This window comes from Rosa rugosa, chromosome 7 (assembly GCF_958449725.1).
Source record: "Rosa rugosa chromosome 7, drRosRugo1.1, whole genome shotgun sequence".
Classification (NCBI taxonomy): domain Eukaryota; kingdom Viridiplantae; phylum Streptophyta; class Magnoliopsida; order Rosales; family Rosaceae; genus Rosa; species Rosa rugosa.
In genome coordinates, this window is record NC_084826.1 from 9748772 (window position 1) to 9766566 (window position 17795).

Below are 17795 nucleotides of genomic sequence, written 5' to 3' on the forward strand. Positions count from 1 at the left end.
ATGTGTGTGTGTATATATAATGTATATGTGTGTGTGTGTATATATATGTATATATATATGTATGTATGTATGTATGTATGTATGTATGTGTAGATATATGTATATATATATGTGTGTGTGTGTGTGTGTATTAGATATATAAAAAAAATAAGTGAGGGGTAAAATGGTAATTTTGGATCAAATTGTATGAAATTTGAATGTTTGGGGAGTTATCTGTTAAAATTGGAATAACAGGGACTGAACTGTCGACGCACCAAAAGTTAAAGGGGGGACCAGTAATTTCTCCTTTATTAATTTCTTCTTTCCAAAAAAAGTCTAAAAAAACTCAACAACAAAATAAAATTCCAGTTTTTTTATTTTTTATTTTTTAGATACTCAATCGCTTTCCTTCACTTTGGAACTTTCAGAAATTTTACAATACTTTATCTTCTTCCTCCATCTAATGATCAAATTTTACATTTAATCTCATGCATTAATTTATTAATTAATTTAATATTAAAGTCTAAATAGTATATTGGCATTAGAATTGCCTTTCGTTTTTTTTTTTTTTTTTTTTTTTTGAATCAATCCATCAATGATTGCATTACTCAAGCCAGAATGGCCATTACATACCCCTCCGCTACCATTCAAAGATAGACAAGAGGTTGTGGAGGTAACACACGGTACATAGTACTAGACCACTCATTAAACAACCAGTGCTCACTTATGAAAGCAAGCCTATTACTGCGATAACCTAGGACGTAGTAATAGACCAAGTAAAACTATACTCATTAGTGCTCGAAAGAAAACTAACAAGCATAGGTTCCTAATACAAGGAATTATTTTAATTTAGACAAAACTAAAACATAGTAAAGGCCTAGGGCAATAACCCTAGCCCAAAATAGCAGGCCCAACAACATCCAAAAGAAAAGTCCAACTCCAGAGCCCATCAAGCTGGTCCGGCCCCAGCCCATATCCTCAACGACATGTCGTTTGCCACAATCCCAGCGTGCCTGACGCCATGCCGCACGTCACAAACCCAGCAGCCCTGCCCGACCCGCTCTGCTACGACCCGTGCCACGCCGATCTACGCTGCCGCGACTACTCACCGCTTCGGCCCAAACCCCCACGCCTCACGCCGCCACAGCTCATGGTTGAGACACGCCGCCACAGCTCATGCCGCATCGTACGCCGTTCGAAAACCCGTTGGTCTTGATCAGCACACCCCGTCGCCGATTGAGATGCGGCCAGAACCCCAACCCCGAGCAGTCTGGAAACCCCGAAGCGCACCACCCATGGATGATTCGGCTAAATCGGATCAAAAGCTCGTCCGGCAGCAACCCCAAGACGATGGCAAGGCCCGGAGGCCAACACCGGTCGGGGAGCCGCCGGACGAGATCGAATATTGGTGTGGAAAAAACCCGACTTTTGGGGATTTTAGGGTTTTCTCTCTCAAGGTCAGTATCCTGCCTCCACCATGATTTAAAGAAAAAAGAATTGCCTTTCATTGGTGCATTGATAAAGTGAAGATAATTGTCAATTTTGGATGAATAGTTAATTGATAACCACTAATTTACTAGGAAAATCAACAATTGCCCCTAGTATATGCATAGGTGCATTAGCTCCTAAGCCATGTTTGGTTCACGGATTTGAGGAATCAAGAAAGGAAAGTCATTCATTCCCTTTGTTTGGTAGGCACAAATTTTGGAAATATTTTATTGACAGAGGGGAAAATAGGGGGGAAGATCCTTATTTTCAGACCCCATGGGATTGATTTTCCCTTCTCCTTTCCTAGCATTTATTATGAAAATTTTGGACTACAATATCCCTGCTCAGATGTGCTATTGCCAAAATTGGTCTACTTTTGAATTTCCATGATGTTATTTTTATTTTAAAATACAAGGGTATTATTGAAACATTGATACATTTTTTGCTTTCCTTTCCTGCACCAACCAAATATTGGAAGGAAATCCTTAATGCTTTCCTTGCTTTACCAAAAATAGGAAAGAAAACCTGACAGGAGATTCATCCCCATGGGAAAGACAAGGTATCTTAATTGCAAAGTTGTCAAAATAATTAAACTATTTAATTTTCTTCTTTCTAACATCCATATACTGTACTAATGAAACAAATACATGTTTTTAATTACTTTGAACAGATGAAGACATGGATAGGACTGTGAGTGGCATTCCTGGGATGGAACGCCTTTTGCGACGGAGAGATCTACCGGGTTTTTGTAGAGTACCAACCGACCACCCGATGATTCAGTTTTTCATGGAAGAGACCAGAGCCATGACTCGAGCTTTGTTAGACTCAACTTGGGAGATAAAAGGGAAAGACAGGAATGTTAAAGAAATTGCATATTCATTGATTACCCATAACAGAGTTCCAAGGGTAACATATAAGGATTACAAAAGATGTTACCAACTGAACACTGTAGCTACTATCCTAGATAGGACTACTGGGTCTTACAATTGGGCTAATCCATAATACAAGCTAGTGGGCTTAAAAAAGAGAGAAGGCCTGCAGTGAACAGTGAATGTTCCTATCAATTCTTCCCCCCCTTAAGATGGGGCCTGACCTCAGGCACCGAAAGCTGGAAAACGAGCCTTGATTGTGTGTGCATCTTCCCAAGTGGCATCTGCAGCCGGAAGGCCACGCCATTGAACTAACCATTGAGTGATGTTACGCTTCTTCTTCTTTACAACTGCCATGTCCAATACTCTCTCAGGTTGCCACAGTAGCTCTCCCTTGTCATCAAACTCCGGTAGGGTGGTTGTGAGGGGGGGGTGCCCTCACCAAGTCTCCGTTTGAGGAGAGAGACATGAAAAACAGGATGCAAACGACAAGTCGAAGGAAGCGACAAGCGATAAGCAACCGTACCAATCCGTGCTTGGATTTGAAACGGACCATAGAAGCGTGGAGCTAGTTTATGAGAGGGATGCTTGAGCAAAGAGCGTTGTCGGTAAGGGTGTAACTTTAGGAATACCCAATTCCCGATATCAAATTCTCGTTCGGTCCGACTGTTATCTGCCTGCTGTTTCATTCGGTTTTGGGCATTATGCATGTGTAATTTGAGTAGATCAATGAGTTCATCACGAGTCTTGAGAGCACAGTCAACCGCATTGACTGAGGTTGAACCTGGGAGATAGGCCGAGACTGTGGGAGGTGGTGTGCCATAAACCGCTTGAAAAGGAGTCATTTTTATGGTGGAATGATAGGTGGAGTTGTACCACCACTCCGCCCAATGGAGCAAAGTACTCCAAGATGTTGGTTTATCTGTGGCAAAGCATCTGAGGTAGTGTTCGAGCGATCGATTCACCACTTCAGTCTGACCATCTGTCTGGGGGTGGTAAGCAGAGCTCCGACACAGCTTGGTGCCCTGCAACTTGAAAAACGCCTCCCAAAAATGGCTAATGAAAATCGGGTCTCGGTCACTGACAATCGATCTAGGCATGCCGTGAAGCCTAAACACCTTTCTCATGAAAACCTCAGCAATTTGAGTGGCTGTATAGGGGTGGGATACTAGTATAAAGTGACTGTATTTGGATAATCTGTCGACCACAACCAAGACAGAGTTATGGCCGTGAGATAGGGGTAATCCATCTACAAAATCCATCGATATGTCAAGCCAAATGTGATCAGGAATTGGGAGTGGGTTTAGAAGGCCGGGAGGCTTAATGGTCTCATATTTCTGGCGTTGGCAATGATCACACTCAGCAATGAAATTTTTGATTTCCTTGCGCATACCTGGCCACGCAAAATTGCGGGAAAGCCTATGGTAAGTGCGTAAGTAACCGGAATGCCCTGCTTGCAGAGAGGAATGAAACTCATAGAGTAGTTTAGTGTGCCAGTCAGAAGAAGAAGGGATAAAGAACTTGCCCTTATATAGCAGATGATTATTGAGCCAAGAAAAACCTTTGTTGCTGGGTTGACCTCTCTGTAACTGAGAGATGATGGTCTGAGATTGGGGATCTCGCATGCAGGCTTGGGCGATGTGCTCCAGACTGTCGAACACCGGCGCTGAAATAGCCTGAACTGAGCACAATTCGTGGCGTCTAGACAGTAAATCGGGGACTGTATTCAAGTGTCCCGGCCGATATTCAATAGTGTAGTTGTAACCCATGAGTTTGGCAAGCCATTTGTGTTGAGATGGAGTCGAAATTCGCTGATCCAAGAGATGCTTTAAAGTCTGGTGATCTGTGATGATTGTGAACTGATGGCCCAAGAGATATGGACGCCATTTATTGATGGCTTGCATGACGGCTAGCATCTCCTTATCGTACACCGATAAGAGTTGATTCCGAGGAGAAAGAGGCTTACTCAAGAAGGCAATCGGATGCTTGCGTTGAGATAGCACAGCTCCGATACCGAGACCACAAGCGTCTGTTTCGACCATGAATGGTAATGAGAAATCCGGTAAGGCTAAGACCGGCGCCGTCATGAGGGCGCGTTTCAATTCGTCGAAAGCAGTTTCAGCAGCCGGAGTCCACCTGAAATTGTCGATCTTGAGCATAGCAGTCAGCGGCTGGGCGGTGAGACCGTAATGATGAATAAAGCGGCGATAATATCCAGTGATGCCAAGAAATCCGCGCAAACCCTTGAGGGTTGTTGGTTTGGGCCAGTTTTGAATGGCCTGGACTTTGGTTGGGTCCACCGCAACTCCACTTGATGAGATAATGTGGCCCAAATATTCAACTTGGGCTGCAGCAAATACGCATTTGGACATTTTTACTTGGAGTAGGTTGGCTCTAAGTAATGAAAATACCTCCTCAAGGTGCACAACATGAGTTCTCAAATCCTTGCTATACACCAAAATGTCGTCGAAGAATACTAACACACTCTTGCGTAAAAGAGGCTTGAAAACTTGATTCATTAAAGCTTGGAATGTGGATGGAGCATTCGTAAGGCCGAAGGGCATCACAACAAATTCAAAGTGACCTTCATGCGTTCGAAATGCCGTTTTTGGTATGTCCTCCACGGCCATTCGCACTTGGTGGTAGCCGGATCGTAGGTCAAGCTTAGTAAAATATGAAGCACCATGCAACTCGTCTAAGAGTTCGTCTACCACTGGGATGGGGAAACGATCCTTGACCGTTGCGGCATTTAATGACCGGTAATCGACGCAAAACCTCCATGAGTCCTCCTTCTTTTTGACCAAAAGAACCGGTGATGAGAAAGGGCTAGAGCTAGGGCGGATTAATCCTTTTGCCAACATTTCGGTCACTTGTTTCTCAAGTTCGGTTTTTTGGGAATGGGGGTAACGGTAGGGGCGGACATTGATTGGGGTTGTGTTGGGAAGGAGGTTAATGCGATGATCAATGAGCCGAGATGGGGGTAAGCCTCGTGGGTGAGAAAAAATGTCGTGAAATGAGTTGAGAAGAGTTTGTATCGGTAGTGGATGGGATGTGGTTTGTGGTGGGATTGTAGGAGTAGGAGTTTGGGCCACGGGGTCCCAATGTTCAGAAGGGAGAAGTGCAAAAAGATCTTGGGTTTGGGCCGATTGGTGGTGCTTAGTGATCCCTCTTAACACATGAAAGTGGCCCTCTGTGAAGAAACCCATAATCTTTTCTTGGAAATACCAAGCAATCAAGCCCAATGTGTTGAGCCACTGAGCTCCTAAAACCAAGTCGCATCCGGTGACCGGTAAGAGGAGGAATGAGCTGGTGAAGGAATAGTCCTGTATCTGGATCCGTACATTGTGAACAATACCCGAAGGAAGGAGTGGTTTCCCGGAAGCTGAACGAAATCGAAGACCTTCGGCACTGGATATGTGCAATTGAAGGCGACGCGCGATCTCGGGATGGAGGAAGTTGCTGGCTGCTCCACAGTCGATAAAGACGTTGACAGCTGTATTAGCGATTGAGCCCGGAAGTCGCATCATTTCGCCAATAACCGTATGGGTGATGGCGTGGAGTGGGTAAGCTTCTTCTGTGTCCTGATTTGGTTCATCTAGGGTAGGAGTACAGTCGTGGAAATCTTGTGTGTCAGAATTTTCCTCAATGGGTTTGGTGTTTGGGGTCTCCAGGATGGCTAGGAATGGTTGTTTACATGAGTGGGTGGGGGAATACTGTTTGTCACAGTTGAAGCATAAGCCTTTGGCCCTTCGCTCACGTTGTTCTACGGTGGACAAGATACGATGACTGCGATTTGGTGTGGGTTTGGGCAGTTGTGGGTGGGTTGTTGAAACTGGATGGGTGGGGGCAGGTGAGGGTATGGGCGTGTGATAGCGGTAAGGAAGGGATGAAGTGGTTGAATAAGGCATGGCACCGTGAGAACGAGAAGCATGGGACCATGGGTATGGGCGTGAGACTCTCTGTGTACGGAATTCTGAGGTCGATTGTGTTTCTGACAGTTTAGCTTCGGAACAGCGCGCTAGGCGTTGCGCTTCCGTCATTGTTAGAGGGTTGAAGGAGACGACCTCATGTCGGATTATAGATTTCAGACCGCCCAAAAACATCGGTAGAAGCTGATTGTCATTCCAATCCGGAGCTCTGCAGGACAATTTGGTGAACGTCGTGATGAAGAGTTTGACGGTGGAGGTTTGCTGAAGATGTGACAGAGTGATCTTGAAGTCGTGATTAGCACCTGCACCGAAATGAGCCAAGAAGGCGGGTACGAATTGTTCCCAAGTAATGGCTGGATGGCGCTGTTCAAATGAGTTCATCCAAAAACAAGCATCGGGCCCGAAATGGGAAGCCGCAATGGCCACCTTTTCCGATGGCGGTACTCTCTGGGTTCGTAGATATCTTTCTGCCATGGAAATCCAGCCAATCGCATCATCACCCGTGAATCGAGGTAAGTCGATTTTTGGGGGTCTGAAGTATTGAGGATCATAGGGATATGTGGGAAGGGGTTGGGTTTGGGTTCGGAAAAGATGAGTGGTGGTGGGGTTTGGAATGTTGAACTCTGGAAGTGATGTGGTGACTGGTGCTTGCAGTGGCCCAGTGGGTTGGGGGAAGTATGTAATGGTGGAGTATTGTGGTGGGGCAGATTGCAATGGGGCTGAGGTTGCCGATAGCGGCGCAGTGAGGGATGGGAATTGAGTTGAAGAGTTCAGCCCCTGCCATGCATTGACCGGCGTTGAAATAGAACCAAAAGTGATTGGGGGAATGTTGGCTGGTGTGTGAGGTTGTGGAGGTATTTGGAATGAAGGGTTGGAAGTTGGAGTTGATGGGGCTGAAGAGATAATGGGTTGGTGTCGTGCGGTGAAACCTTGCACCATCGTGCTTTGCAAGGCTGCAAGTCGTGCAGTGATGTGGTTTTCAAATGAGGTGTGGTTATGGTTGATTGCATCAATAGAGTGGTGGAATTCCTCTTGAAGAAGAGCTAGAGAATTATGGAACTCTGCCCTTTGTAACGGTTCGGAGTCGTCCGATGGTTGATAAGAGGATGAAGCTAGTGGATTAACCTGGGTCGGGGGTGGTGGTGGAACAAAGGAGGAGGAGACTGGGGTGGAGGAGGGAGCGGAAGCTTGCATCGTTCGAACCATGCTTTGATACCAGTTGTTAGACTCAACTTGGGAGATAAAAGGGAAAGACAGGAATGTTAAAGAAATTGCATATTCATTGATTACCCATAACAGAGTTCCAAGGGTAACATATAAGGATTACAAAAGATGTTACCAACTGAACACTGTAGCTACTATCCTAGATAGGACTACTGGGTCTTACAACTGGGCTAATCCATAATACAAGCTAGTGGGCTTAAAAAAGAGAGAAGGCCTGCAGTGAACAGTGAATGTTCCTATCAAGCTTCAAGTCTGATACTCAACACCTTCGATAACCTCGAATCTTCAGTTCTCTCCCATATCGCCTCTCGATTTTCAAAAATTTACACCATCGGACCATTGCATGCTCTCCTCAAATCCCGTGTCGCGGACAACAACCTATCTTCCTCCTCCGTTGCCTCTTTGCGTCAAGAAGACCGTCATTGCATGATATGGCTCGACTCCCAAAGGGTTGGGTCGGTTATTTTCGTTAGCTTCGGGAGCTTGGTGAAGCTAACACATGTTCAATTACTAGAGTTTTGGCACGGTTTGGTTAATAATGGGTTCCCTTTTTTATGGGTCATCTGCTCGGATGTGCTGTAGAGTGATGAAGGGGAGCACCTGAGTCACCTGATCCCAGTGGAGTTGGAGATGGGTACAAAAGAAAGGGGGTTGATAGTGAATTGGGCCCTACAAGAAGAGGTTTTGGCCCATGAAGTTGTGGGTGGGTTTTTGACCCATAGCGGGTGGAATTCGACATTGGAGGCAATTTGGGCTGGAGTCCCAATGCTTTGCTGGCATGGCCCTAAAAAGCGGACCAACAAGTGAATAGTAGATGGGTTGGGGAGGTTTGGAAGATTGGGATTTATATGAAGGACACGTGTGATAGATCGACGATCGAGAAGATGATCAAAGCCTTGATGGAAGGAGAAGAAAAAGAGGTGATTTCAAGGTCAGTGGATCAGTTTGCAAAATTGGCGCGGACTTCTGTTAGTAAAAGTGGCTCTTCGTACCTTAACCTGGAGAAACTTATTCAAGACTTGAGAAATTTGTGATTTGATGTGTATGTATAAGGTTCACAGTTGCATACTTGCATATGTAAGAAGTTCAACTGGGACGTCGCAACCATATCCTACTCGCTTAAAAAGTTAAACTTATCTAAAATCTCCACTCCACCACCATCCATTCATGTGTCAGAGTTACATCATTCTTGCGTGCGTCACTACCGATGCTTCTCTGACCGAAATCATTCTAGCTAGCTCATATCGTCATAAATTTGAGCAAATTATTAAAAATAAATAAATAAATAAAATGAATGTAGTGCTGGAAAAAACTTGATAGTGTGATGCATTGATACACAAAATGACAGACACCATTAGACAAATTCAAGATTTTTCATGAGAATATTAGCTTCTTTTAAAACTTACATTTGTTTAAGGCGTCCCATATGAATTTAAGAATCTTTAATAGCATGGTAAAGTTTCACTACATTAGAATATACAAATGTATACCTTGACCCGATTTATAGATAAAAGAATACTTTCTCCAAAATTTCCCCTATATATATGTGTATGTCATATCCAATACCATGCGAGTCACTGCAAAGAATAGTAGAAAGCCCTTACAATGTACACACTCTGTCGGATAATGCGTATATGCTATATATGCATGCATAATAAAATTCTCTACTTTCTCAACCCTTTTATAAAAAAAAATTACAATTATACTCATTTGAATTAGATACGTCTTTATGTAATTCTACCTGCACACGTAACTTTATACTATCCGTGGAGAGATTTTTATGTAAATGAAAGAAGCATGTGACAAGCACAGAAAGTTCAGCTTTGCATTATTTCTTAACAAAAAGCCAAACCCAATGGACAGTGATAATGACTATTCGGTATAGATTGGACCTATGCCTAATCTCTTTCACTACGTACGACTACGACGTTATCATCAATAATCAACACTCTCCAAAACCCAAAGCTTCGCATTTTGCACCTCATTTGAAGGGAATATGCCATGTTCATCGTGCGCCCTAGTGGAGCCAGCATGCGCGGGTCATTCTCCTCCACACAATTTGGATGAGAAGGGTACAGTAGTAATTGCTCATTTAACTATCGTCAAAACCAAGCCGTTAGGAGTTAAGAGGTAAAAACGTGTTGCTTTGGGTAACTATTTGAATTGCTTGGGTAACTGATCAGATACTCGTCCTCTTCCACCGCGTTCGACCAAGACGAGGCGTCGTTTGTGCAACACAGCCTCTGGTAATCCTGCATTTGGAGATTGAAGGCCATTTCCTGGTTAGATCCGAGGTACCCATCAATTCACGGAGTTCCCGCACCACTCGATTTAGCTTTCGAGATCGAATTGTATGTTGTAGGGCAGTAGAGATGGCATCAAAATGGTTGCTTTGTCCCGACAATGGTGGATAAAATTATCTCTTTCATCTGATCCACCAAACATGAATGTTGGGTTTGTGCGAACATGACTAAGTTATTGAAGCTGAGGAGCAGTATCTTTGCATCATTCTTGATTTTGGGTCACACTAATCCTTCTTTGATTGAAATTTTCCACTTCTTGCACTAATTCATCTTCAGTTATCTATCAAAGGTGGGAGGTGTGAGGTGTCCTGCAAAAACACAGTCAAGTGGAGTGAAAAGAAACAAAATCTAAAACTTCACAAAGAGAAATTGGAAAAATATGGGGAAGCTGAATGCAAACTCGCTACTAATGTAAATTGTCGGGCTTTCTAGGCTCTGTCTTTTGGAAGTGGAAGTAGAGTCGGCAGAGGAATGAGAAAACCAGAAGCTAGGTGGAAGAAGAGTTTGGTTCCGTGGACATATCTCAATTGAACAAGAAATGTTTTTTTTTTTTTTTTTTGAAAGGGAACAAGAAATGAGGGACTGGAATCGCCCCCGGCAGTGTGGGACAAGATTGAACCATGAAAGTTTCTTTCTCAACTCATCGCGGATGAAAGAAAATGGAAGGTCATCATTACCAGGTTCGTCTAACACGTAAAGGGTGGTGGTGGTGATACCACAATACTGTGGAAGATGAGACATACTATCTCCCAGCTTTATATAAGAATACGTAGTAGATGACGTCGACGATAAAATATTACTGCAATTAATTGCTATTGCTATGCAGTCCGGGGACTCAACTATCGACTGGCAATCATAGAAGGTTGCATACCCATAATCATCCAAGCTAATATATGGTCGGCAGACTTCTTCGTAAAAGCCTATGTCAAACTTATCTCTTGTTAAAGGGTGAATCGGCCTAAAGGAACACTCATCCCCTAGTAGACTAGGATCCACAACCTGGATTGTCTGGGATTCATATTCGATTCCCATGACATAATATGTATTATTGAAAAGTTTTAAAATGGTTCTATTCTGCTCACATAAAACTTCAGCTGGAGAGTTTAAACAATTGTTAGCAGAAGTACCATGACTTTTCAAGCGAAACGGGTGCCTAATGTCATGGAGATCCCCACAAGAAGCTGGCCGACAGTGCTGTTCTGCCATGGCATTATCATGATAAAATGCAAAGCAAATTAGAACACAAGTTATCAGAATGCTTTTTGGCATCTTAGGAGAGCCTGATTTTTTAGAGGAATGCATACCAATAGGCTGAATTTTTGCTGGACTACAGAAAAATAAAAGGTATAGGAATAGGATCTACATGGTAAAGGAAGAAACTTGGAACCTCCTGCGTCATGCACAATGTGTGTAGCGGCCGCATGATGGTCCTGATATCAAGTTTCCATTCCGTCTACAACACTATCCCCTTCACTGTGGCCATCCAGAGTTTGAGGCCGGTTTCCTGCAGCAGCTTCACCAACATGACCATGATGAAGCTTTCCTCATCATCAGGATTCTTTCTAATAGAAACAATCGATTACGAGAGACAACAGTTTCGTGTGTATGATAAGGATGGTTGCCTCCCGAGACGCCTTCGTAATTTTACTGTCTCCTTCTCGCTCTTTCAACCAGCACATTTGTTTTACGACAATTGCGTTTCCTATAATTGTCCCTACTAGGACAAAAACTACTTCAGGATGAACTTGACGTTGTTAAATTGTACCACGGCACAAAATATATTTCAGCGAATCCATCAAACCACCAAAAAGCACCTTTGGGGCGATATCAAATGTCTCGGTGTCCCAGGGCATTATCAAGTTCTTGAAAGATTAAAAACACTAAAGCACACATAATTGCATATTGAATAAACACAACAAACATATCATTACAAAAACAGAGTGCAGCATATATATAAAACATGTCCCATGAGCCTTCATAACTTGCAGAAGGACTCGTACCAGTAGACGATGAAAAGGAGGCCATTGCTTAAGAAACAAGAACTTCTGTGATCCTCTTTCTGTTTACTTGCAACTATCTATATATGGGGCTAGATTTCTGAAAGCTCGTGAATAGAGAGGTCACAGGGACCTTGTTTATATAGTGATCAATGTAAATAGAGTCCTCCCCATAAGAGGCATATGAATTCTATCGAAACTGATCTACTACAATTATATCCGATGTTTATTACTTGGTTTCCAAGATATTTAGATCTCCTATTATGAAGTGTGATTCTTATCACAACATAATTATACAAGGACTAGGAAACGTGTTTTGTCTCCGATTATTTATTTCTGCAATCTATAATGCAAATTGTATTTATGTTCAAACTCTATTCTTACAATCTCCCACTTGAACATTCATACAATTTACTTTGACAACGATATCATCTTAATCAGAAACAGTAATCATTGAAGTGTGCACTGAGACAAAACAAGCTCCAAAAATCTAATCAAATCTCTGTCAATGCAGCACTATAAAGAAGAACTACAGAAAATTTCAAATTTGAAAAATTTGATTACTCTGCAATTATAGACTCTATAGTTATACATTACATGAGACACTAAACATCACTTAATATATGTAATGTCAATATAAAAGAATCAACTGATAATGCATTACATATGATCCACAGAATGGTTCAATGTGCCAGAACCTCATCAATTTGTTATTTAAACATATAAACAACATCTCATGAATCTTTGATTCAATATGACCAATTACCAGAATGTATACGTGAATTGTAAATGTCATAAGGATCAAAAGAAACAACAAACAAAAGGTACTGCAGTAACAAAATTGATCAAAAAATCGAATGATTTATTAATAAAATCAACTGAAGATTACATCAAAATAGTTCTGAGAAAACAGAGCTAAAAACAAAAGGAAAGTTTAAACTTTAAAGAAAATTCAGCTTTACTGGAATGAAAAATGGCTCCCACTTAAAAACGCAAGTCTCCCACTAAACTCCAGAGTCCAAGGTTCGGAGGATGCCAATCTTTTAAGTATGAGTTTGAAAAGCTACTACAGTTAGGGATTTTGTGAAAGGGTCTGCAAGCTGCTCCAGTGTATGAATTTTAGCAATCTCCAACTCCTTATGCTTCACTCTTTCCCTAACACTATAGTACTTCAAGTCTATATGTTTAGAGTTAGTTGACCTCTTATTATTCTTTGTAAAATACACTGCAGCAGAGTTATCACAATGTATTTTCAAAGGTCTAGAAATTATGGAATCAACTAACTTAGTTTGCTGCAGAAAGTTCTTCAACCATAGACCTTGACAAGTTGCTTCATAGATTGCAATATATTCTGCCATCATAGTAGAAGTTGCAGTCTGACTTTGTTTCACACTCTTCCAAGCTATAGCACCTCCAGCTAACATGAAAACATATCCAGAGGTTGACTTTCCAAAATCCGAGTATTGACCTGCAAAGTCTGCATCCGAGTATCCTTCTACTTCAAGTTCATTTACTCTTCTATAAACCAAACAATAATTTGTGGTTTTCTGCAAGTATCTTAATACCTTCTTTCCAGCAATCCAGTGCTCATGACCTGGATTGGATTGAAATCTAGCTAGGATGCTCACTGCATAAGCCAAATCAGGCCTTGTACAAACTTGAGCGTACATCAAGCTGCCTACAAGTCTAGAATATGGCTTGTTTTTCATATCTTCTTCCTCAAGCTTGTTTCTAGGACACTGACTTTTGTTTAATTTATCACCTTTGGACATTGGAACATGTCCTGGTAAACAGCTATGCATATCAAACCTCTTTAGAACTTTAGAGATATAACTTTGCTGAGATAATCCTAAGAGATGCTTGGTTCTATCTCTATGTATTTCAATCCCCAAAACGTATGATGCTTCCCCCAAATCTTTCATATCAAAATGATTTGATAGAAAGATTTTAGTATCATGCAGCAAACCATAATCAGTGCTAGCCAACAAAATGTCATCAACATAGAGAATAAGAAATATAAAGTTGTTGCCACTTGTTTTCATGTAAACGCATTCATCTACCAAATTTTCTGTGAAACCAAAAGAACTTATAACTGCGTCAAACTTAAGATACCACTACCTCGAAGCCTGTTTCAAACCATAGATTGATTTGTTCAATTTGCATACTAAGTGTTCAGTCCCAGGTTCCACAAAACCCTCTGGTTGCTTCATATAAATTTCCTCATCCAAATCACCATTTAGAAAAGCTGTTTTAACGTCCATTTGATGCAACTCCATGTCGTAATGAGCTACTAAAGCCATTATGATCCTAAAAGCATCCTTTGTAGAAACCGGGGAAAATGTTTCATTAAAGTCTATTCCCTCTTTTTGGGTGAATCCTTTGGCTACAAGTCTGGCCTTATGTCTCTTTATTGAGCCATCTGCACATCTCTTGGTTTTAGATACCCATTTGTAGCCAATTGGTTTGTGGTTCTTAACTGGTTCAACTAATTCCCACACTTGATTGTCATACATGGACTTAATCTCAGCTTGCATCGCTTCATCCCACTTCAATCTATCATCACTACTTACTGCTTGCTTAAAACTTAGAGGGTCATTGTCATCACCAAGGTCAAGCTCTGCTTCCTGCAAGTAGATTTCATATTCTTCAGTATTAATAGCAGGTTTTGTAACTCTTCCTGACCTTCTAAAAACTTGATTATCATTCACATTTTCATTTTGAGCTCCTTCTTCTTCTGCCACAGCTTTAGGTTGAGAGTTAGCTATGACACCTATAGAATTTGGTACTTGAGCATTTTGGTCTTCCTGCACAACTTCAATTTGAGGTTTTGCAGCAGGTTCACTGGTGACAATAGAGTCTAATGGTGGTGATAGTAAAAGTTCAGTTTCTTCATCTGGTAACTCTTGGAATTCAAGCTCCAAATCTTCATAAGCATGTGCATAATTTATTTCATCGAAAAATACTGCTATATTTGTCTCAATAATCCTTCTGGTGTGGTCTGGGCTATAAAATCTATATCCGAATGATCTTTCCGGATAGCCAATAAAATAGGCAGTAATGGTTTTCGGGTCCAGCTTTCCAATTTGAGGATTATAAGGTCTAGCCTCAGCTCTGCAGCCCCAAACATGTAAATGGTGCACACTAGGTTTCTTATTTTTCCATAATTCATAGGGGGTTTTGGGAACAGCTTTGCTTGGGGTTCTATTTATCAAATAGTTAGCAGTTTTTAAAGCTTCACCCCAAAGGTATCTAGGCAACCCCGAGGTACACATCATGCTTCTCACCATGTTGAGAAGAGATCTATTTCTTCTCTCTGAAACACCATTTGATTCAGGTGTTCCAGGTGTTGTGTACTGAGCTTGAATGCCATGTTTTTCTAGGTAAAGTGCAAATGGTCCCTTTTGCTGCCCAGTTTCAGTGTATTTACCATAGTATTCTCCCCCTCTGTCTGACCTAACGGCTTTTATTTCTCTCCCTAATTCATTTTCTGCCTCAGCTCTAAAGATAATAAATTTTTCCAATGCTTGAGATTTTTCAGATAACAAGAATACATGACAAAACCTGGTTGCATCATCAATGAATGTAATAAAATATCTATTTCCACAGATGGTTCTATTTGCAAAGGGTCCACAAATATCAGTATGAATTAGCTGTAGAGGTTCAGTGTTTCTATTCGATGTCTTGTTTCTTGACTTTGTCAGTTTTCCTTTAACACATTCAATGCAGATATCAAAATCAGACCAATCAAGTTCAGGCAACAAGTTTTCTTTTTCCATTCTTTTAAGTCTATCTTTTGAAATATGCGCAAGTCTCCTATGCCAAAGAAAAGCAGAATTTTCACTGAACTTTCTTTTCTTATTCAAACTATTTCTTTCCTTTTCAATCAATAACACATCATGTGGTAAACTGCAATCAAGCATCCAGTAATCATGAACAAAAGAAGCAGAAGCAAGGTAACCAGAAGAATGGGAGATTTTTATTCCTTCAAGATTGATGAAAAAAGTACATCCATTCCTAACCAAACGAGCTACTGAAATCAACTTCCTCTTCATAGAGGGAATATAAAAAACATTATCCAAAAAATAACTAGAGCCAGATCCTAAAGACAACTTGACTGTCCCTATAGCTTTGACAGCCACTCCCATTCCGTTTCCTACTGAGACATTGACTTCACTTCTACTTGGGGCCTTCTTTGTTAGGAAGTCCTGCAAACAATTAGTGATATGTATAGGTGAGGCTGTGTCAAGGTACCAAGAACTAGAAGAAAAATCTACTGCAATAACCTCAATAGAAAACACTGAAACCTTACCCTTTTTAGCTAACCAGTCCTTGAAGCCCTTGCAGTTTTTCTTAATGTGCCCCTCCCTTTTGCAGAAAAAACACTTAAAATTTCCAGCCTTTTTCATCTTGCATGCTGCCTTTTTGGGGCTAAGTTTGGTGGACTTAACTCCACTAGTGCCTTCACCAGAACCAGCAATAGCTACTGCACTAGACCCTGCAGCTTTCCCTTTACCCTTCCAGCTCGGCTTATTAACTAAATTGACTGAAACTGTACCCTCTCTCTTATGCAGCTCTTCTTCTTGCACACATATGGCTATTAATTCATTCAGATCCCACTGCTCTTTCTGAGCAAAATATGCTGTTTTCAGTGGACTAAAGGTTGCAGGGAGGTTTCTCAAAGCAAGATGGACAATAAAAGCATCAGGAAAAACAATATCTAAGTTTGCCAGCCTAGTAGTAATCTGAATAATTTTCATTATATGCTCTCTGACACTACCTGATGCATCATACTTAGAGGTTATCAGCCTATCCAACAACAGTGATATCTCAGCCTTCACATTCTCTGTAAACTTTAACCCAATGGCAGTCATAAATTCTAAAGCAGTTTCAGGTTCAACCACGCTACCCCTCACAATTGGTGACATAGTCTGCTTCAAGATAAGCTTCGTCATTCTATTCGCCCTGTGCCAATCTCTATGCCTAGCAATCGAAGGTTCATCACTCTGATCATTAATAACAGGCTTAGGTTCAGTCAAACAAAAATCGATGCCCTGAAGACCAGGATAAAGCTCAACATTTTCTTTCCATCTTTTGAAATTAGACCCATTCAGAGGCTCAATTTTCCCAATATTGGGGGTAAAGCTATGGTATGTTAACATTTCTCATACATCAACTATTTTTACCACTTTAAGGACTCATGTTACCACTTTGAGGACTAATATTACTATTTTCAGGACTCATATGGTAAACTAAGAAAATTTACCACTTTAAGGACTCATGTTACCACTTTGAGGACTAATATTACTATTTTGAGGACTCATGTGGTAACTAAGAAAATTTACCACTTTAAGGACTCATGTTACCACTTTGAGGACTAATATTACTATTTTGAGGACTCATTTTACCACTTTTAAGGCAATTGTATGCATGTCATACGTTAACACATTGTAGAATTTTCCTAATATTGGACAGGGAAATGCCAGAATTCAAAGCTGAAAACAAAAATAAAGAAGGTTTTAGTTTTTTGTCAAAATAAAAAATTTGTTTGAAAAGGTGGATAAATATATATCGCATAATAATACACAGCGATTCAAACAAAGATAATTCATTATACTGAAGTTACTCAATTGTAAAACTGAAAATTTAGAAAATAAGGCATCATTGATTAATCAACGCATGTTAGCAAGAAGAAGAGTTCAGATCATTGAATTTAATCTCTAAAATTTCATATTACACTGTTTTGATTTTAAGAATATGAAGGTCAATCCTTCTGTTGAAGATACAATCACATCCCAAAAAGCAAAGACACAAGTTTAGTTCTATTCTAATGATCAAACGGAACAGTATAGTGATAGATTGATATTACAACATGCATCAAAACACCATTACGTGATCTAGAACTTATGGTTGTTACTGAATGATTTTAATCTTATACAACCAGTCAATTAGAAAATCAAATAACAAGGCGTAATGAATCAATTTTGGGAGATTTTCTTGTTAATTGAT

The 17795-nt window shown here is 41.0% G+C and overlaps 1 protein-coding gene and 1 pseudogene across 1 annotated transcript; one reads left to right on the top strand and one right to left on the bottom strand.

Annotated features, from left to right (window-relative positions):
- Positions 1-2051: 2051 nt before the first annotated feature.
- Positions 2052-8586, top strand: LOC133722790 (7-deoxyloganetic acid glucosyltransferase-like; annotated as a pseudogene).
- Positions 8587-15691: 7105 nt separating this feature from the next.
- LOC133722175 (uncharacterized) lies at positions 15692-17004 on the bottom strand. Its single transcript, XM_062148996.1, has 2 exons — positions 16099-17004; positions 15692-15994 (listed from the first exon to the last, which is right to left on the bottom strand). Exons 1-2 carry the CDS (start codon positions 16946-16948, stop codon positions 15966-15968), a joined length of 879 nt encoding a protein of 292 aa, XP_062004980.1. The 5' UTR covers positions 16949-17004; the 3' UTR covers positions 15692-15965.
- Between the last annotated feature and the right edge of the window lie 791 nt (positions 17005-17795).